At 42.6% G+C, this 22,052-nt stretch overlaps 1 protein-coding gene across 1 annotated transcript in view; it reads right to left on the minus strand.

Annotated features, from left to right (window-relative positions):
- slc1a7b (solute carrier family 1 member 7b) overlaps positions 1-22,052 on the minus strand; it is a gene marked incomplete at its 5' end in the record, with an annotated part of 41,395 nt that overhangs the window by 4,634 nt on the left and 14,709 nt on the right. The window contains 6 exons of the mRNA XM_084066851.1: positions 344-538; positions 1,535-1,768; positions 2,791-2,890; positions 3,957-4,188; positions 4,301-4,343; positions 12,327-12,542. Coding sequence (XP_083922977.1) covers positions 344-538; positions 1,535-1,768; positions 2,791-2,890; positions 3,957-4,188; positions 4,301-4,343; positions 12,327-12,542 — 1,020 coding nt within the window. The remainder of the gene's footprint in view (positions 1-343; positions 539-1,534; positions 1,769-2,790; positions 2,891-3,956; positions 4,189-4,300; positions 4,344-12,326; positions 12,543-22,052) is intronic.

Genomic DNA, 22,052 nt, shown 5'->3' on the forward strand with positions numbered 1-22,052 from the left:
TGCACACACATTTGCAGTCAAAGGACCGCAATGGGAATAAGCTCTTGATCTTTTTTGGTGATTTTCCTTTTGACATAAATGTACAAATATTATGTTTATCAATCAATCAAGCAGCCTTCAGCTGGGTGATGCTGAAACGGAATTTCCCCCTCACGGGATTAACAAAGGTCTCCTCTTCCCTCCCCCTCCCACTCCTGAGGGGACTGGATTAGTCTGATGTGGTGGTATCATGTTGAAGTGAGCGACATTAAAGCCTCATCATATCTATACCATGTTAATAAGCGTCTATGCACAGATGGCACAATATGACCGCAGCGGTCTGTCATCCGGCTTTACTACCAACCTGATGGTGATGATCTGGCCCAGGTCCAGCTCGTAATTATTGACCTGTGCGATGAATATGGCTGCCACGGCCTCGTACAGAGCCGTGCCGTCCATGTTGATGGTGGCGCCCACGGGGAGCACAAAGCGGATGATGCGCCGGTCGATGTGGTTGTTCTCCAAGAGGCACTTGAAGGTGATAGGCAGCGTGGCCGAGCTGGAACAGAGGCAGAATGTGGGATAACTCAAAGTGCTGCTGATAAATATGAAAACGTCACATTAAGGAATGTTGCATTACTAATGAATATCTAAGAAATGGTATGTAATGTGGTCTTTGTGAACGGACTGCTGCAGCAAAAAAGTTATGAGGAGGAGCACTTCTGTGATAATGCATCACAAGGCATGCAATGGGTGCTACAGTATTGTTACCATGAGTTTCACTGACGGTGGTAAAAAGAGGTTTCATTTCCAAAGCGGCAACTTGTACAGTAGGTTAATTCATCTTAGGAGTGCACCCACACACACACACGCACGCAAGCACGCACGCACGCACGCACGCACGCACGCACGCACGCACGCACGCACGCACGCACGCACGCACGCACGCACGCACGCACGCACGCACGCACGCACGCACACACACACACACACACACACACACACACACACACACACACACACACACACACACACACACTCTCACACACACACACAAAAGCTCAAGTGTTTTCCAGTACATGCACATTTTCTCCAACAACAAACAACAGAGCTTTTCTGTTGTTCTTTCTGCCATTTGAGTGTTATTCTTGTTCCGGTGAAAAGGAAAAAATAATTAATGTTATTATTTCCGTGCAGAGCTATTACACATGAGGAGATCTATCTAAGGAGTGAAAAGGTGACATACTGTGAAGTGGAACTGTTGACAGCAAATAAAGAGAAAGCAGATGTTAAATTGAAGTAGTAAAGTACAGCAGATAGATTTGGATGGAGATTGATTTGATGCCGTGCCATAGTACAAAGGCAAACATTCCTGGCAAATATTCTTTGTTTGTGCATTACTGGGAATTCATTACTGATTGTGGATGCAGCTCAGTTGCAAAAACTCCAAGAATATTTCCCTCTTTTTCCTCTTGTCTCTCATGTCAGACTTATTTGCATTAAATAAAATGTAAATGACAGGTCATTCAGTTTCATTGCTATCATGCCCCTTTACCTGGAGGAGGTGGCCAGGGCGATCAGCAGGGCCTGCAGGATCCCCCGGATGTAAACAATGGGGCTCTTCTTGGTGATGAAGAAGTACATGGCTGGGAGGATGAAGAGGCCATGCAGTATCAAGCCAGTCACCACGGTGAATGCGTAGAAGCCCAGCTTCTTCCCCATGTCTGATGGGTCACTCATCTCCAGGATCTTCCCAGCCACCAGAAACACAATGCCAAACGGGAAGTACCTGGATCACGACACTCAGGGTCAAAGGTCAAATGTAGTAGCACCAACAAATTCTCACCCCCAACTTGTGGAATTGATTGAGAACAACGCGATGTTGCCATTAAAAACCTTGCATCGAGCGAGAGCCCACATCGAGCGAGTGCCCGCATCGAGCGAGAGCCTGCATCGAGCGAGAGCCCATATCGAGCGAGTTTTTCACACCCTTGTCTGAAAATTGTGTGTTCATGATTTGACGCATTTTGTTCAAAACTGAGTACTCCAGCAAACATTGGAAGCCAATTTTAGCCAATCAGGATGAAATATGAAAAATCTGTAGGAGTACTGTCAAAAAATGTGTTTTGCACAAATCTGCCTCCTGGTGCCGCTATAAAAGGCCCATGTCAAAGACTTGGGGTAGGGGTTCTGCTCTAGCATCGCGTAGCCAGACTATATCACTGCGGGATCAAAACAATGACTCTCAACGCAATTGGTTAGACCTACAAACAACCAACTACCAATTACAGTCTCCCATATTTGAATGCTGGGCCCTGATTGGTTACCCCCGTCTTCTGGAGCAGGAAATGGATTCTCTATGGAGCGGTGCCAGACCCAAATCGCAGAGTGCTTTTTTTTTTTGCACTGGCAGATTCGTCTGGTCCCAGGCTAGTTCTGCTCTGGCATCCAGGGAGTGTGTGTACACAGTTTCGCTGCGATCAAGCCAATGGTGATGGAGATTAGCTGTACACAGACAGAATGACACACGGACGGACGGACACACGGACGGACGGACGGACACACGGACTGACGGACGGACGGACGGACGGACGGACGGACGGACAGGGGGCAAATACTCTCGCCATGCCTTTGGCACCAATGGTGCCGGAGATGAGTTGCTCACAGGCGGAAGGACACACACACACATGGACGGTTGGACACACACACGGACAGGGGTGAAAACAGTCTCGGCCACGCCTTCGGCCTGGCGGAGACAATAATAATAATACATTGTTAAAATTGAATGTATATTATAATATTGAACAATACCATATAACAATGGCCACGATTCTCAGGACAGCCTCATTCAAACTCTGGCAGAAATTCACCAAGGCACTGCCATTGGGTCCCATCCTTCCCAGCATGATGCCTGTGAGGAAAAGTAATACACATATTTAACCTCTATATAGACTTTGTCACCCAGGGGTCTATACTAGGCCCCATCCTCTTTCCCCTGTAGATCAAGGGCCCTATTTTCACCGGTGCCTTACCCATTATCCTTTGCCATTTTTTACTATTTTTAAAAACATGTTTTAATAGTTCAACTAGCCAATCTATATCGACACATTGTGAGCTTGTAGATTGGCTATTTGAACTATTTGTCAAATTAGTACAAAACATGGCAAAGAAGTTTAAGGATAATGGGTAAGGCACTGGCAAAAATAGGGCCTCAAATCTCTTTGCCATAAATAGTCAATCTACAAGTTCACAACACATTGCCATGTTCACCCCAGAATAGGGATACTATAGGGTTCATGTGGTTATTCACTTGAACCTTAGCTTCCCTATTCTGATCATGTCGTAATAGGCGAACATTTGGTGAACATTCTGCAAAAATAGCTGCTCTATAAACCCACAGTCGGCTTGTGTAACGGCTATTTCCGGCAAAGAGATTTGGTGTAGAGGGAAACAAGGAGGGGGCCAAGGATAGACCCCTGGAGAACAGCACTCATGGTTTCAGTGGTTAATAAACATCAGAGGTTTAATTTGTCAGGTCACATAGAGAGAGGACAATGAACTGGGAGAGGACAGAATTAGTGTAATCCAGTGGTCACTGATTCCCAACCTTTTCTGGATCAGGGCCCACTTGAAAATCTTGAAAGTGTTTGCGGCCCACCCATCTGACTACAGAACTTAAGTGCGAGCAGATGGGTGGGCCATGTGCATTTTCAGAGCATGTCTATTTTAATGACCAATCAATTGATTGTGTTCCGGCTTGGATCAATTGAACTAACATACTAACGTAGCATTCCTTAAGTTCTGCATCACAATGAAATCTCTTCTAATTTTTCAAGGTTTTAAAGAAAAAATACCAGGAAATATTTTTTACATATTTTTTTTATAACATAGTTATATTATAATTCAAATCGTAGTGTTTTGCCAATTATTTTAGGGGCCCCAGCCCACAGGTTGGGAACCGCTGGTGTAATCCTTACCCATGGTGGCTGAAAAGATGACTATTCCCAGCACATTCATTCCATCGCTGCTTCCTGGCCGCGTGCGTACGATTGTATCGGGAGGCGGGGTCAGGTCGAGGGCGAAGTTCTGTATGTCGGTTCCATTATCGTCTTGGATGCCGTAGATGAGCGCTCGTCGCGTGCTGGACTCTGATAGGCTCTGACTCACAGTGGGTTTCGGTTTAAGGGTGATCTGAGTACTTGTCCGGTACTAATGTAAGGGAACAGAACAGGGGACAATTAGCCTCCCCTGGTCATGACAAATTGTTTGTGTTTTGTGATTTGTTGTGTGCAGTGTGCTGTGTAGGCTGAAATGCCCTCACCTGTTGAAACGTCGCCTGAACCAGATTAGATGGAAACATGTTGCTGCAAGACAGAGGGAAATATTCATGAATGGGCATTGGGTAAGCACACTGCTGTGTGACATAAAGGTAAAAAAGAAAAGCACATAATCAGTGAGTAAGTACTTGAGTAAGAGTAGAGATACTCCTGGTCAAATTTACTCCACTACAAGTAAAAGTAGCTCAGTCAAAATGTTACTCAAGTAAGAGTCAAAAGTCATTTTAAATATACTTAAGTATTCAAAAGTACATGCTATTAAAAATACTTAAATCACAAGTAAAAGTAAAAGTAGAAGTACATTTCTTAATTTTTATATCGATGAATTGCTGTAATGTTTTCACAATGAATTTATAGGACCTTGTAACTCTTGAGAAGTAACTCTCTGAAACCACCTGCACTGCATGCACTGGTGTGCTTGCTTGTACCACTACGTTAATACAAAGCCTGCAGAAACACCTATAAAAACATAGAAATGACTGAGGAACCAGAAGTAAATAATTTCACTCCTATACACCCATACAAGATGTAATAATACAGAAACATTGAACTAGTATGATTACTAGATTAACATCAAGTACTGTATATTTCTTTTGCATACTAAGAAGTGTAAAAGAAAGGATTAACAAGGCGGTCGAGTGCCATGTAGTATCCATGTTCGATTCTGCATCGATAACCTCTTGTCATCGAAAATAGCAGATCTACTGCTACGGATTGTAAGTCAGACATTTTCAGCATGCGAGGATACGACGAGTATATGTCCAGCTTAACCACCCCAGAGCTGCCTTCAGAATTTAAGCCACAGACATGGCTAGTGAGCAGAAGTGTGGCCAATTGCATTTTAGGGAATGAAAAAAAGCCAATGTCTTGGAAATGTACTTGAGTAAGAGTAATAAGTATCAAAAAAATCTAATACTCATCAAGTAAAGTACAGATCCTCAGAATCTGTACTTAAGTACAGTACTCAAGTACATTTACTCTACTTCTACTACTACTACTACTAGCTACCACTACTACTACTAGCTTCTACTACTACTACTACTACTACTTCTACTACTACTGTTAAGAAGATTCCCCAAACTCTAAGTTTAGTATTATTGTTTCTGTTTTTCCTCTAAAATGGACTATTTGTTTTCACTTCAATGTATGCTGAGTGCACAGCAGTTAATTGGCCATTTAGTTGCACCTGCTGTTGATTTGATTTGCAATCCCATGCACCTTTAAAAGCAAGTGTTTGGTCAGTGTGTCAGGTCTGGTGCAGAGAGCAGCAGTAGAGGCTGCAGTGTGTGCGTCCATTCTAAGTAAGTTTGTTTTGAGTTTGGATATGTTTGATGTGCAGTATAATCGAATGTTTATGTTACTTTGAATACATGTGGGTAACTTTTCTCCTAGTTCTGTATTTTGTTTGATTTGCAGAAAACCACACAACTAAAACTGCATATCCTGTAACCCCCTGCACAGTGTGAAAAATAAAACAAACAAAGGAAAGAAGTGCGTCGTAATTTGCGCACCACGGTGATCGGGTGCATTTCTCCTTTCCGACATGTCGCCTTTCCGACGTTAACGAACCCTATACCTAACCCTAACCCTAACCCTAACCGCACGCGGAAGCCACTAGTCGGAGTGGCGAGATGTCGGAATGGAAGGAGCACCCCACGGTGATCACATCTACCAACCAGCACCTTCCACTATTGAACATTTTTTACAACTACTACTACTACTACAAACAGTTACTACTAATAACATTATTAATAAAAATAGTAATACTAACTAACTACAATATCAACAATTCACCCATTGTCAGCCTTCTGATTGGTCCCTGACCGATCAACAATCAGCATAGCAGCGGTTGTTTATGCTGAGTCAGCTAAACATCTGACAAATTTGTTGTAACCTTTCTGAAATGTCACAGGGCTTTTAAATCTACAGCACTGGGTTTGTATTTATCTGTATGAAATGCTTCTGTTAGGATGAAAAAAACCTGTGTTCAAAGTGCAAAATCCTTGTAATACTACAAAGCATTTCATGTGAGCTCCATTGAGAATCATCACTGAAACAGTTCAATTGCAAAAATAAATTGTTTCAATCATTAGATAGTCAAAACATTACAGGTTTTTCCCATTATGCCAGACAATATTTATCTGTCTCATTTTGGAGTGAAAGCAAAAGGTTATGTATTTTGCCTACCGTGAGTAATACACAAATTAAATCCATATGATTTTGAATTCATTTTTGCTAAGCTACAGGAAACTCAAAGAGTTGGTTGAGGGCCCCACTTATTTGTGTGTAAGTGAAATGGCAGCTAGTCAAAGGCAGCTGGTTCCAAAAAAAACACCCAAAGGGATATGGAAGGGCTTACACAATCACGGCAACGCTCCAACTGGTCTAGTCAGATGGCCAAAGACCCACCACAGTCCAGTTCTCACACTGTACAGTACCCGCTTTATAGGATTGGCTGGGATGCTTGCACATTTATTATACACAGGTTACTTTTCCTAAATGAAAATGTTGCACTTTTTCCAGACATTTTCCAAAGTAATTATTTTTCTTTAAGACTACTTGTTGTAGTTTTCTAAGACAAGTATGCATTCCTTTCTGATTATGACCTTTTGATCACCGGTGGTGATCTCAAAGCACTGGTAGTGAGACTTGCATGATTTTTGCCCTGCAGACAACAGACAAACACTGTTTCTCCAATGCTGGCGATGTCAATTCCTTTGGTGCATATTTTACACAATGCTTTAGTGTTTGACTAATAGTGGGGCCGCGTGGCACGATATATCAGCCTAATCGTTCCCTTTTGTGATTAAAGCGCCAAATTTGGCAGAAGTGTTGATTGATATATTGGGAACAAAACTGGATATTGGGCCATCACAAATTCTCACGCTGGTGGGCGTGGCAGCCATTTTTCAAAATGGCCACCAGCGGTTGATCAAATCTTTCTAGTTTTTGTCCTACTAGGCCGAAATGTTGCTCAAGTATGTGAGTATGAAGGTGTGTGGGTGTGTTCATGTTAATTGCCTAAAAGGGGGGCGTTGCAATGGGAGTTGCCTAGATAACAACAACATTTGGGAGAATTGTTCAAATGGTGATACAAGCGGGACATTTGGTACAAATCATCTTTGGAGATCACGCTTCGATTTAGTAAACCGGGCCACTCATAAATCAAAGATGGCAGCCATTTTTTTTAAAGATGGCCACCAAAAGACTGTTTTTTCATTTCTGCATATCTTTACCTATTATTTGAGGTCAATTACCAAATCACCTATTAGCACAACAGGAGTTACCATTTACAGTGACGGTGCCAGCGTATGAGTAGCACATAGACTGTAAAAATGTATGGACAAAGTGACGCCATTGGTTTCTACAGACCGTAAATGAAGCCGATTGTTCAGGAATTTCAAATCCGCTATCTTTCTATATCGCGTCATATCCTGCGCAACCGGAAAGAATGCTATTGGTTGGGTAGCTTGTCAATCAAATCATCCCGCCCCTCCTACAGCATACCCTACTTTATCATCAATTTAAAAATAAATGGGACCATAATTTCCCAAAACGCATATCATGCGTAGACTTTAAACTAGCGACAAAAACCCACCCACTTGAATGGAGAAAAAATCTTTCTGACATCAGCAGGGGTAAAACAGCAAACCTACTGGCCATTCATATGAACTTTTACTTCCTATTTAGACTATTTCAAAGCAGGAAGCTGGGCCCTTGGAGCCTGCAGTACTCAAGCATGGCTTGAGTATGGCTTGAGTACTAGGAGCTGGTGTTAGGTGTGAAGATGAAGAAGAAGAACAATGCTGTGTGGAGCTCAGGGAGGAGATAAGAAAGGCAGCCAGAGAGAAAGTAGGGAGGAGTACAAAGCGATGAGGGGTAAGGCAGAGAGAAAGGTGGTGAGGGTTAAGGAAAAGAGTATGAGTAATTGTATGAAAGGTTGGACACCAAGGAGGGAGAAAAGGACCTGCACATTTTTGGCTAGACAGAGGCACTGAGATGGGAAGGATGAGCAACAGGTTAAGGTGATAAAGGATGGATGGAAATGTTCTAGCAACCAAAGACAGTGTGTTGAGAAGACGGAAGGAGCACTTTGAGGAAACAGATGGAGGAAAGTGTCAGGAGTTTTATTCTAACAGAAGTATACCAGTGAGAGGGAAGATGTATAAGACGGGAGGGGTACCAGCCATGATGCTGTACGGCTTGGAAACGGTGGCACTGACGAAAAGACAGGAGGTGGAGGTGGCAGAATTGAGGATGCTACGATTCTCATTAGGAGTGACTTACAAATAAATGGTAACTCCTGTTTGAAAATGTTCAAAAACATACTATGGGAGTGCTATTTGGTGATCTGGTGATTGACTTCAAATGATTATAGGCAAAGATATGCAAAAATGCAAAAACTAATTTTGGCGGCCATCTTGAAAAAAGGCTGCCATCTTTGATTTAAGAGTGGCCTGGTTTCCTAAATCGAAGCGTGATCTCCAAAGATGATTTGTACCAAATTTCCCACTTGTATCACCATTTGAACAATTCTCCCAAAATATTGCTGTTATCTATCACTCCCATTGCAACGCCCCCTTTTAGACAATTAGCATTAACACACCCACACACCTTCATACTCACATACTTGAGCAACATTTCGGCCTAGTAGGACAAAAATTAGGAAGATTTGATCAACCGCTGGTGGCCATTTTGAAAAATGGCTGCCACGCCCACCAGGGTGAGAATTTGCGATGGCCCAATATCCAGATTTGTTCCCAATGTATCAATCAACACCTCTACCAAATTTGGCGCTTTAATCACAAAAGGGAACGATTGTCGTGCTACGCCGCCCCACTATAAGGTGTCAGGAGTGACGGAGGTTTTATGGTGTTCGAGCCATAAGCTCGAAAACAAATGGGGGCTGCAGCCCCCCTGGTGATGGGAAGGGGAGAAAAAAAATGATTAAAAAAAAGAAAATTATATATATATATATATATATATATATATATATATATATATATATATATATAATACACATATATATCAAACAATAATGTATTTTACTTTGGGGAATAAAATATTTGTTTTTACTAATCACGTGGTCACCTTGCTACCGGGTCATTCAAAGTTCAATACGGAAGGCGCAATGAGTTACTGACAGCCTCTCACATACTGTCAGTGAACACCATGGCGAATTAGCAGAAACGCATATCAGATTTTTAGCAGGTTGCAACCTGCTCTTGCAACCTGCTCTAAGAAGAGGCATACCCTACTTCGACACATTACAGATTTGCATTCGACAGATTTTTCCATTCGACAGATTTGCGTCATTGGCTGTCTTTACAGATTTGCATTCGACAGATTTGCGTCATTGGCTGTCCTTTAAGCCAATGGGGATATTTTCCCATTGTCCCATACTCTGGACGGGCGGCCTCGTCCTCCCAAGCTATGGGACTAGACACGCCTCTCTCAGTGGATTCTGAGCGCTAGCCGAATTTGGCTAATAGTTAGCTTGTATGATGTTACTAACTAACTGTTCGCGGTAATGTCCGCTCTCCATTAGTTATCGACGCAAGTTGCGTTATTAATCCCGTAATTTTCATGTATTGTACATCCCAAAATAAGATTTATTAACCATGTTATGGTGCTGTAATGACTTCATATTTTCGCAACATAATGTCCTTTACACGGGCCTTGCAAAAGAGGATCGCTTCCGCATTTTCTTCTTCGTTGGTCCAAATAATGATACGGTTGCCAGATTTTTGAGAGAGAAATAAGCAACCATGGTGCTGTAATTACTTCATATTTTCGGACCACTTTTACATTTTGTGCTGCAGATTGGGCCAAAAAAGCCTGCCGCAACCTGCTATATTATGACTTTATGTCATTTCTTGTTTTTCACCTGGACCAAGTAGTTTAAAGAAAAAAAAGAAAAAAAAACTGCAATTCTGTTGTGTTGTCAGATACGGACAATGAATCACAGCCAGGAGGAGCTTCAGCAGAGCCAGAGGGTTGGCCAGAGACACGTTGGACATACCATGCCTTGTTAAAACTTTCATCAGCAACACACCAGAACGAAAGGCTACGTTTGGTGCCTTGTGAATCCAGGTAAGATGGCTTTATTTTATGCTGTGCAGCTCATGTTTGTGCCTGCATAATAGTTTTTTCTTTGTAACAATGCTGCTGTGCATTTACTTGTCCAGTTAACCAACAGCATCCTTCATTTTTAGCCGCATGCTGAAAGCTAGCGGCTCTACAGACAGCACTAGTCCTAGTCCGACACCTGAGTGACACCTAAGTGTCATTGGCTGTCCTGGCTGTCCTTCACACTTCCCGCCAATGGGGAGACGGTCCTTTGCAGCACCCGCCTCTCCTCCTTTGACACCTATTTGTCATTGGCTGTCCTGGCTGTCCTTCACACTCCCCCCCCTTTAGGCCAATGGGGAGACGGCGCTTTGCAGCACCCGCCTCTCCTTCTTTGCAGCAGAGAGAGAGAGAAAGGGAGAGAGCTTCAGGCAGGAGGGTTAGCCTAAATGCTAGCGTGCTTCATTAGACCTAGTTTGGCTATTAAGTTATTATTTGGCCATGTTCACACTGACTTCAATCTTAGCTATTGTTGGGAAGACCCGTGTGGTGTCACAAAATGTTGCCACCACTTATATAAAAAACATTAGAGCGTTAATCTGCGACGCTATGGCGAGAGAAACAAGCAATCCAAAAAACAAGTAATCAGGTCTATGAAAAGATTGGGGCAAAAAAAGCCTGCCGCATGCGTCTTTATTATGACTTTGGTAATTTCTTGTTTCTTCTCTCTCTCCTACACAGATGCTGCCTGCGAGTGTCTCTCTCTCTCTCTCTCTCTCTCTCTCTCTCTCTCTCTCTCTTTTGGGGAGCTTTTGGGGAGCTTCTCTGTATTTCCTCAAAATCTGAGCCAGTTGTGTGATGTGAAACCACCTTGCTTTGAGCAGCAATGGTGGATGGGACGCAATGCCTGTAATATGTGCTTATTTGAATATTCATAGATCCAGAATTTCTCAGTGAGGGAGAAAGGATATGGGCCCTAACTTGCGCGCCGCCCTACCCCTTATCCCTAAAGTTAGTAGCCAGATTTTACAAATTTTAAAAACATTTTAAAATAGTTCAACTAGCCGAGCTACATCAACAATTTGTGAGCTTGTAGATTGCCTATTTGAACTATTTTAAAATATTTTTTTAAATAGTAAAAAATGGCAAAGAAGTTTAGGGATAAGGGGTAAGGTGACACGTAAGATACGGCCCTGTGTACTATTGATGCACATCTCAGTCTGGTTCACAGGGTTTCATGAATGTTATGCTTCCAGTGGAGATCTTTCAAAGCTCACTATCCTCTAACAAGCTCCAGCACGACGGGCGACCATCTGAAAACAGGAACTAGAAGTGTGCCTGTCTCATCTCTGTTCTCAACCTCTTCCTGTCTCAAGAACCATGTAGCACCCTCCCTACAACTCAGTTCCGCTATTTAGACCCTTAAAACACAGTCACACACTGACACCTAGGCTCAATCTACTCTGTATATACTGTAAATTAAGCTAGCAGTGAGCAGCATGCAGTTTATTACCCTCACTTAAATGTCTTTATTTATTATTATTTATCATTATTTCATCAAAAACGTTTTAAAACATATATAATATATTTAGATTATATATAATATAACCTTTACTGGTATATTTTTTCACAATTGACAACTTCTTTAAACATTACACTCATGCCATACGAAATGCATTTATTTTACAGTTAATAGAAAACGTTTGTGACAACAGTGTTAATGCTTTCCAAAATATCCTTGGGCACTAGAACTCTGCAGCATTCCCTTTTCAGCATTCCTTCCGTAGACAAAACGCTGTGATGACAGCTGAGCTACAAAGTCGCTAAAACAGACTAAAATGAATGTCACACAGTATGACTTTAAGAATGTTGGACATACGTGCGTGCGTGCGTGCGTGCGTGCATGTGTTGATGTGTGTGTTTGCATTCAAATGGTCTTACCGAATGAGGTCCAGCAGTGCGTCAGCAGAGCTCATGACTGGCTTGGCACTGTCCCCCGAGTCCTCCTTCTGGGCCGCCCCCCCCGGGTGGATGATAGACACCATGATGATGCCCACCACCACAGCCACAAAGGTGGTCCACAGGTAGTAGGACACTGTGATCAGGCCTAGCCGGCTGGAACACTTGGCATCCAGTGCTGCCAGGCCTGACATCAAACTGCAAACAAAAAGAGAAGGCCCATAATAGACAGTCAAAATTATGTGTGTTAATATAGTTCATTTGACCAGTAGCAGTAATGAAGTACATTTACTTGAGTATTGTAGTTAAGTAAATCTTTGTGTAGCCTATTTTTTGACTGATGACTTTTATACTTATGACTTTCTCCACTACATTGGGGGGGTAGGGTGCGATAATTTACGATTCTGTCCCTAACCTTAATCTTAATAAAATAATTTGCGACTATTTTTTTTTTTACTTAATTTTTTATCCCGTGATTTTTGTAACCCATTTTTTCATCCGGTGCCAATTTCCTAAGTGATCCTGGGCGCTACACCAGCCCTACACCAGCGCTACACCACTAATTTTAGATAAGATAAATAAACAACGGCAGGAGATGGATTCGATCCCGAGGCACTGGAATGAAATGCTAATGCTTAACATTGCACGCCATGGCACCATCTGATAATGCAATTTTTGGGAGTTAGTTAAAGATGGAGTGCCATGATATTTTTCAACCCTAAAACCTTTAACTAATGTAAGGATTTTTTTCAAAAAAAAAAAGTGTACAGAAATTGTTAAAAAAAATGTTTTTATGTGGACACGCCTCCAGTTCATTAAGTATGCCTGGTTCTCACCTTAGCACCTCCTCCACCACCTTAGCACCACCCACCTGTCCTAGTCCCTCCTCCTCCTCATGCCCACACCTGTTGTGTTATGATAATGAGGGGGAGGGTATGTTTTTTGGGGGCTCTGTGATGTCACTAAAGGGCTGTTTCTCTATTGGCATGTTTGACCCTCAAGATTTCAGCCTCCAGGAAGAAACTCCAAATAATCAGAGAAGACATAAAACACCATAAAACCACCACCGGGGGGCTTAATGAAGTTCTATCAACCTCATGGACACATGAAAAACAGAAAAAGTGCAAAAACATGGCACCAGCTCTTTAAGGCTCATGTGAGAGGCAGTTCTGCGTGCATCACAGAAGGGGGTGTCGCCAATTGTTACTACGATCCGGTGGGAAAGGCCTGTTCACTTCCAGGTCTGCCCCACAAAGACTTTCTGGCTCTGCGCCTGCCATGAACTGCTGCATGGATATACTTTAGCGAATATTTAAGGTTTAAACTAGTAGTTGTATACACTAGTCCATACCTAGGGCTGTGCGCTCAAAGAATTATGTGCTCTGTTCACTTCATGTGGGACAAAAACTGATACATTTTCAGGACTGCTCTGCGGTTTTGTTCATCTCTGAAATGCCTATTGAAAGGCAAAATTCCATACAAAGTTTGTTGCTGTGTTGCGTGTTAATGGCATTGATTGAGCACAACTGTTGAGACAGACATTTTGGGGGAGAGAGTTGTTAAAAGTGACGATCTTAGGCCAGGTGCTGGAGCTTCAGGATCATGTTGAGCGACATGGATATATGACCTAACTCTTAACTTCAATATCCCTTTGCCAAATGCCACTGTCATTCAACCATATCATTTTTGTGAGGCAGGTCGGTAGCAACGATTCCACGTCGGGTCATAAATGACAGGGTTGTCACACACACAGGTCAAACCTGGGGTCCGCGGGGGTCTCAGGTGTGACCGGTGTGTGTGACAACCCGGTCATTTACAACCCGGCGTGGAATCGTTGCCACCACCCACACAACCATGAGGAGTTGATGTTTAAGCTGTTTGAGCTAAGCTATGTGTGCTAATAACACAACATGGATTCGAACATTGCACGTGTTACTGCGTGCTAGTGCTATGAAGATGATATCCAAAGCACCCTCCCGTTCATAAAACGCAGTGGGTGTGGACACAGGCTGTAAATGAAAGTCCTTTATAAGTTTGCAGTGTGCGTGTGTGTTCTACCGTTCTGTCTGTGTGGCTGTTTTCCAGTAGCTAGAGATTCCCATAGATTGTAGGGCTGTAACCATGGTGACGACAGATCCCATAGCCCGAACTCTGAATCTCCGGTGTTTACTCAAAAACGCTAATAAACAGCTTACATTTTGGGAAAGTGAAAAACAGGCGTTGTGATTGTGTGCATATCCTAATGGTCAATGCCTGTGTGCAAGTTCAGATCAATTGCTCAAGCCACTGAGGAGAGCCGTGCGAAACAGACAGGTTTTGATGACAGATTTGATGACAGAGGTTTCCTTATTATACAGTAGGATAGGATGGAGAGACAACTAAAGAACACACAAACAATCTATCCTGAGTATTGTGTGTGCAGTAGTCTCTCAAGCCAGACTGTTGACTCCAAGTGCTGAAAATGATTCAGGAGTAAAGTGGTCCCCCCACTTCCATTTTGATTTTGCAAATTTGTCCTAATTTAAATGTATTAATCAAATCATATCTTGCTCCTTTGCAGAAATGAAAATTCAAAAAGACATTTTAAAATATACATGACAACTTCCTGTAATCAGCTTTCACCAGGAGGCATAGTTCCAGACTCCAGTGTTCAGAGATTGTTGAAAAGTTTGGGTCTGGCTATGCAAGACTATGGACGCAGGCACAGCTCTGTGCCTCATGGAAGCTGCACTGTCTAGCCAGTTTGGCACATAACAGAGGAAAAGCAGACAACAGGTTGCTTATCTTTTAAAGCTTATTTGTAAATAGCCTATTAATTTAGGCTAAGAAATAGATAATGCAGTTGCTCAATATTTATTAAATTCACCTCCACAGCTGCTCGTTTAAATATTTGTTTTCAAAATTTGCTACTTCCATACTGTCGGTTTCTTCAGGTCAGTAGGGTATCGAGAGGAGACACATAGGTTGACACAGGTGTGTAAGGAAACCGGATGACCCGGCTGAACCACATGTGAACACAGGGAGGACATGCAAACTCCACACAGAAAAAATGAATTCACATTTGAACCCAAGACCTTCTTGCCGTGAGGCAGATAAGAGGACGACTTTTGCAACAAAAATTGTTGACAGTATTTTGCCATACATCACACAAATCGGTACACAGTATCTCTATAGTCATTAAGTGAAACAGGTCTTTCGGATTTTTCCTGTTCCATCCTGATTGGCTAAGATTGGCTTCCAAAGTTTGCAGGAGTGCTCCGTTTTGAATAAAATGCCTCAAATCATGAACACAGCATGCAATTTCCATCAACCTCATGAGTCATGGTGGTGCTATAACAAGCCGATTCATGTTTTTACCTACAGTATAACTGCACCGATCTGTGTAAAACTTTGTATGTGCACTCCATAGAGGCCAAGGAAAAACCTTTGCCCTGCATTTTTCACATCTGAACTTTATAGCGCCACCAGGAGGCCGACTTATGTAAAAGCCATTTTTTATATAACTCCTTCAGATTGTATCCAAATTTCAAGCAGTTCAGTCCACATGATCTCTATAGTCATGTGATCAAGACTGATCAGTCTGATTTTTCATATTCCATCCTGATTGGCAAATTCCGAACATTGCTGACCTACAGTAACCTACCTGACCTGACGGAGACCTGTGCTCCTAGGAGCACTTTTTCTAGTCTAGTCTGTTTGTGGTTTGAAATCATACCGTGTGCCGGAAAACGTTAAACTGCTGCCTGGGACTTTAATCTTAGAGCATCCTCTCTACTACACTGCCTAGACTGGGCTATGAAATGACTTGATGAACTGAAAATATTTTTTCTCCAGTATTTTAATTTAGTTTCTTGTGTTCTTAAAACCATGTAGGCTACTGTAACTATGGGCTTTGTGAAGAATTATAAATATAATGTATTTATTTTACATACTGTATCATATCCCGTGTGTTTCTGGCTGTGCATGCGTGGTGCGTGTGCTGTCTGTGTATTGTGAATGTAAAGATCAAAAGATCAGTCTCTAATCCCCTACTGCTCGCATTCAGGACACAAAATACACACACGCACACAAGCTTGCGCGCACACACGCACACGCACACGCACGCACACGCTCACGCACACGCTCACGCACACGCACATGCACACAGACAGACAGACAGACAGACAGACAGACAGACAGACAGACATGTGCGGGCATGCACACGCATGCACACACACGCACGCGCACGCACACGCATGTACACGCACGCACGCACGCACGCACGCACGCACGCACGCACGCACGCACGCACGCACGCACGCACGCACACGCACACGTACACACACACACACACACACACACACACACACACACACACACACACTTACACACAAACAAGAGCAGGCGTAAAAACACATGTCCTGTATCCTATCGGACAGACAGAGAGAGAGAGAGAGAGAGAGGGGAGATGAAGTGAATGGATATGGTAAACAGATGGTCTCCTTAATTCAGAAGCTTACTGCTGTTCAATAGGCCTGACTATATATCATGTGGAATGCAGGCATACATACTGTAGGTCAAACACATTTTCTCGGTTCAGCACATGCACACACTTACAAATACACGCACGCACACTAGCACACACGCACGCACGCACGCACGCACGCACGCACGCACGCACACACACACACACACACACACACACACACACACACACACACACACACACACACACACACACACACACACACACACACACACACACACACACACACACACACACACACACACACACACACACACACACACAAGCATATGCATGTACACAAATGCACACACTCACATGCCTTCGTGAAAGTTCAGTATCAATTAAAACTTCAACATTTTCCGAACAGAAAGCTTTTAAACGTTATATACACAAAATGGCACAAGCATTTTATTGTGTAATTTCCTGAAGGCCTATGCTGAATTTAAATAGAATAGAGTATAGAGAAGCCTTCGTGGCCTATGACATTATCGAGCTTTGAGTGCACTCATTGCTCAAGTAGTTCACTTAGAATCTGATGAAAAGACCTCCTTCACCAGGAGGTCATGAAAGTGGGGAAATGATGAGCACATTCATTTCAGTACAATGACAATTTAAAGTAAAATTAAGCGGCGCCCTTTTGCAAAGCTGTCAATCACAGCTTTGCTAAAATAGTACATTCCAACACTGCAAGTTTCAATTCCAATACCAATTCAAGTCTGTTTTCTTGTTCTCTAAGTAATTTGCCCGCCATCACAATCGCATAATAGTTGGGTCATTTATGGCACTTCCGTGACCGCGGAGAGCGAAGGTCCGTTTCTCAATGGATTTGTCATCTAGGAGGGTTATTAAACAAATTTAGCCGGGGTGTCTTTTTTAAAACGGCGGGGAAAATTTGTGGGAGACCAAAATCCAAAATGGCTGCCGTGAAAATGAACTTTTTAATGGTTTGACCTACAATGATGCACAATACATGGTTTCAGAGCTTATTTTGGTCAAGGAATACATATATGGTGTTTATATAATGATTTGACCTATTGTCGACCTTCAAATGCAAGATGGCTGCCAATTATGAGCTCCAAAAGGGAGTTTTTTCAAAATCGTCACAGAGCCTTCATATTAGGCTCAAATGAAAGCTCTGCTCATGATGAGTTGAATAATATACAGTATAAGTACACAGAAGTAATCTCTGAGGTCAATAAAGTCAATGTTTGTGTGTAAACAGCAGTTGCTGATTTGCGGTTTCCCATTAAATAGGGTAGGCTACTGAGAATATGGTGTCCAGTTCATCCCATCACATTTTCATAATGAACCAAAAATAAATGAGCTCTATAGCCTAACATAAAATAGTATTCTGTATGCAAAGATAGAAAGGTTAGTTGCTTGAGGTGAATTTAAAGGTCAACTCATTTGTCACCCTTATTTTGTAGTATTGCTCCCAGTGTTTCCTGTCTGCCTAGTTACTTTTACCTGCCTTAACCAGTCTTGTAATTTTTTCAGTGTTTCCACCTGTGTCCTCCTAGTCCCCCAGCCTATCCCAGTGTTAATTGTCAGTTGAGTTCACCTGTGTCCTGTTAATCCCTGTCTATTTAAGCCCTGTGTTTGCATTGTGTTCTTGTTGGTCTGTAGACCTTGTCATGTGAGGTTTTTAGTCGTTGTTCTTTGTGCTCAAGAATCTTGGACAAGTGATTTTGGATAAGAACCTCTCGCCAGAGCAGGATGCACAGCACACCCTGTCTGTAGTGCTTTCCTCGTAGTGCTTGGTCTACCAACCCCTCCACTACTACCCCTGCTGTAACCAGAGTGTCTGCCATTCCAGAGCCCTTGAATCGCTTGTAGATGGCATAGATGTACTGTAGGACATCAGCTGGTGGAAAGGTACAAGGATTGGGAGGATGTCCTTGAACATTTCTGGATTCTCTGCCTTGAGCTCAGTGAGCATCTTGTAGGTGGGCAGGTCACCAACAAGAAAGGAGAAAGGAATATTCTTCTGCCACATGGCCTCCACATGTTTCACCATGATGTCATTCACCACTGACTTACTTGAAGGTTCATTGTATGTTGTGTGGTAATAAGGCTTGCTCTTGTTGGGTGGTGGATGACAGCAGGACTGGGCACCACTGTATCCTGGAACTCGCTACTCTTCAGGTGGTGGTCTTGTACCATGATTGTCTACACAAGACAGTGCATGTATCACAGAGCGAGCACACTGCGGAGCTCTGCTATCAACCTGGGAGTAAATGTCCATGGCATGACAAGGAGTAAAGATCTGGTAGACACTCTGCACAAGAGCGGTGTCTGCATCAGCTTTGCAGACACACTGCTCCTCTATGACCATTGGGCTCTGATGGATGTGGAGGCATCAGCAACCTGCCCACACGAGATCGCAGACAGCAAGCCAGTTATCGTGATCATCGACAATGACGACTTCAAGATTGACACTATGACAGGTGACTCTACAGCAGTCCATCGAACAAATGTCATGTACATGCAGCCAGAGAGCTATGAAAAGAAACCAGGCGAAGAGACTGCTGAAACGCTCACCAAGAAGAAGGAAATCTCTGCACAGCTAAAGCAGAGGTTTGCGGAACTGACAAAGGTTTGCCAGTACAGATGCCCCCCCTGGTAGCAAGAGTGAGTCACCTGCTTGTCCCAGGGTAGATCCACCAGTGGATGGGTCAGCTCCGCAGCGTGCTCGCTCTGTAATACATGCACTGTCTCGTGTAGACAATCATGGCAGAAGACCACCACCTGAAGAGCAGCGAGTTCCAGGATACAGTGGTGCCCAGTCCTGCTGTCATCCACCACCCAACAAGAGCATGCCTAATTACCACACAACATACAATGAACCTCCAAGCAAGTCAGTGGTGAATGACATGGTGAAACATGTGGAGGCCATGCGGCAGAAGAATATTCCATTCTCCTTTCTTGTTGGTCACCTGCCCACCTACAAGACGTTCACTCAGCTCAAGGCGGAGAATCCAGAAATGTTCAAGGACATCCTCCCAATCCTCGTAACTTTCCACCAGCTGATGTCCTACATCTATGCCATCTACAAGCGATTCAAGGGATCTGGAATGGCAGACTAATGTCCAAGATTCTTGAGCACAAAGAACAACAACTAAAAACCTCACCTCACATGACTACAGACCAACAAGACCACAGTGCAAACACAGGGCTTAAATATACAGGGATTAACAGGACACAGGTGAACTCAACTGACAATCAACACTGGGATAGGCTGGGGGACTAGGAGGACACAGGTGGAAACACTGAAAAAATTACAAGACTGGTTAAGGCAGGTAAAAGTAACTAGGCAGACAGGAAACACTGGGAGCAATACTACAAAATAAGGGTGACAAATGAGTTGACCTTTAAATTCACCTCAAGCAACTAACCTTTCTATCTTTGCATACAGAATACTATTTTATGTTAGGCTATAGAGCTCATTTATTTTTGGTTCATTATGAAAATGTGATGGGATGAACTGGACACCATATTCTCAGTAGCCTACCCTATTTAATGGGAAACCGCAAATCAGCAACTGCTGTTTACACACAAACATTGACTTTATTGACCTCAGAGATTACTTCTGTGTACTTATACTGTATATTATTCAACTCATCATGAGCAGAGCTTTCATTTGAGCCTAATATGAAGGCTCTGTGACGATTTTGAAAAAACTCCCTTTTGGAGCTCATAATTGGCAGCCATCTTGCATTTGAAGGTCGACAATAGGTCAAATCATTATATAAACACCATATATGTATTCCTTGACCAAAATAAGCTCTGAAACCATGTATTGTGCATCATTGTAGGTCAAACCATTAAAAAGTTCATTTTCACGGCAGCCATTTTGGATTTTGGTCTCCCACAAATTTTCCCCGCCGTTTTAAAAAAGACACCCCGGCTAAATTTGTTTAATAACCCTCCTAGATGACAAATCCATTGAGAAACGGACCTTCGCTCTCCGCGGTCACGGAAGTGCCATAAATGACCCAACTATAAGGCAGATATGTGCACAGATTTCAGGATAAAGGGAACAAATCAGGACATCTTATTTTCTTCGCAACACTATAGGCTGATGGATAACCTGCAAATCTTCAAAATACCAGGAACATGAATACAGCACTTTATTTGGCATCAGAAATGATTTAAAGGGCAAGACCACTTTGGTAGAGGTTTGTGTTGTGTAGTTACCTTGCCATGATGTAACTCCAACGGTGGACAAGAAATAAACAAATACTGCTCCATTGATTAGAAATTGATCATTCAAAATATGCTCCTCATTGACTTACATTGTACAGTGAAACAGCTCTCAAAGTCACTCTTTTAGCACATAAACGAACACAAACAAAGCTGATTCAGACAATATAGAACATCACCAAACCCACAATAATAATCATTAATCAACTTCCTGTTGATATTACTGTTTGAAGATCCGAATCCGCGAATCCAGTCCGGGTATAATAAAAATAGCGAAATCAATAGGAAGTTGACATTTTTATTTAAAAAAAAAACAGTACTGGGTTTGGTGATGTTCTATATTGTCTGAATCAACTTTGCTTGTGTTCGTTTATGTGCAAAAAGAGTGACTTTGAGAGCTGTTTCACCATACAATGTAAGTCAATGAGGAGTGTATTTAGAATGATCAATTTCTAATCAATGGAGCAATTATTTTTGATTTCTTGTCCACCTTTGGAGTTACATCATGGTAAGGTAACTACATAACCCAAACCTCTACCAAAGCGGTCTTGCCCTTTAAACCACATCAACTGTGGAATTCCATCATGAATACCTGTGACATTGATTTTCCTGTCCCAGGATATGTATGCTTGAAAATACAGGTAAGTTTCTTCAAAACTGCACCAACAACATGTGATATTATGGCAGGGGACACAGATATCATACACTAAGAAGGGTAGTCATCACAATGTAATACGCAGATGAATCATTCTTTTCAACTCATATCAAGGTTTAATATTATGCAGTGAATGTCTCTAGGGCAGGCCATTGCTTCCCAATTAGGGCCGAGACCCAAAATACATTTAAATTCATGGTTTGTTATGCAGATGTCATGGCAATTCATTATGTGGTTTTGTAAATCTGGGTCCATGGGAGACACAGAATGTATCTTTTGGGTTATGAGCTGACATTTTTTGAGAACCCCTGCTCTATGCCTATAATAGCGCTGAGCAGTGTGC

Source organism: Gymnoscopelus microlampas (assembly GCF_963454915.1).
Source record: "Gymnoscopelus microlampas genome assembly, chromosome: 9".
Classification (NCBI taxonomy): domain Eukaryota; kingdom Metazoa; phylum Chordata; class Actinopteri; order Myctophiformes; family Myctophidae; genus Gymnoscopelus; species Gymnoscopelus microlampas.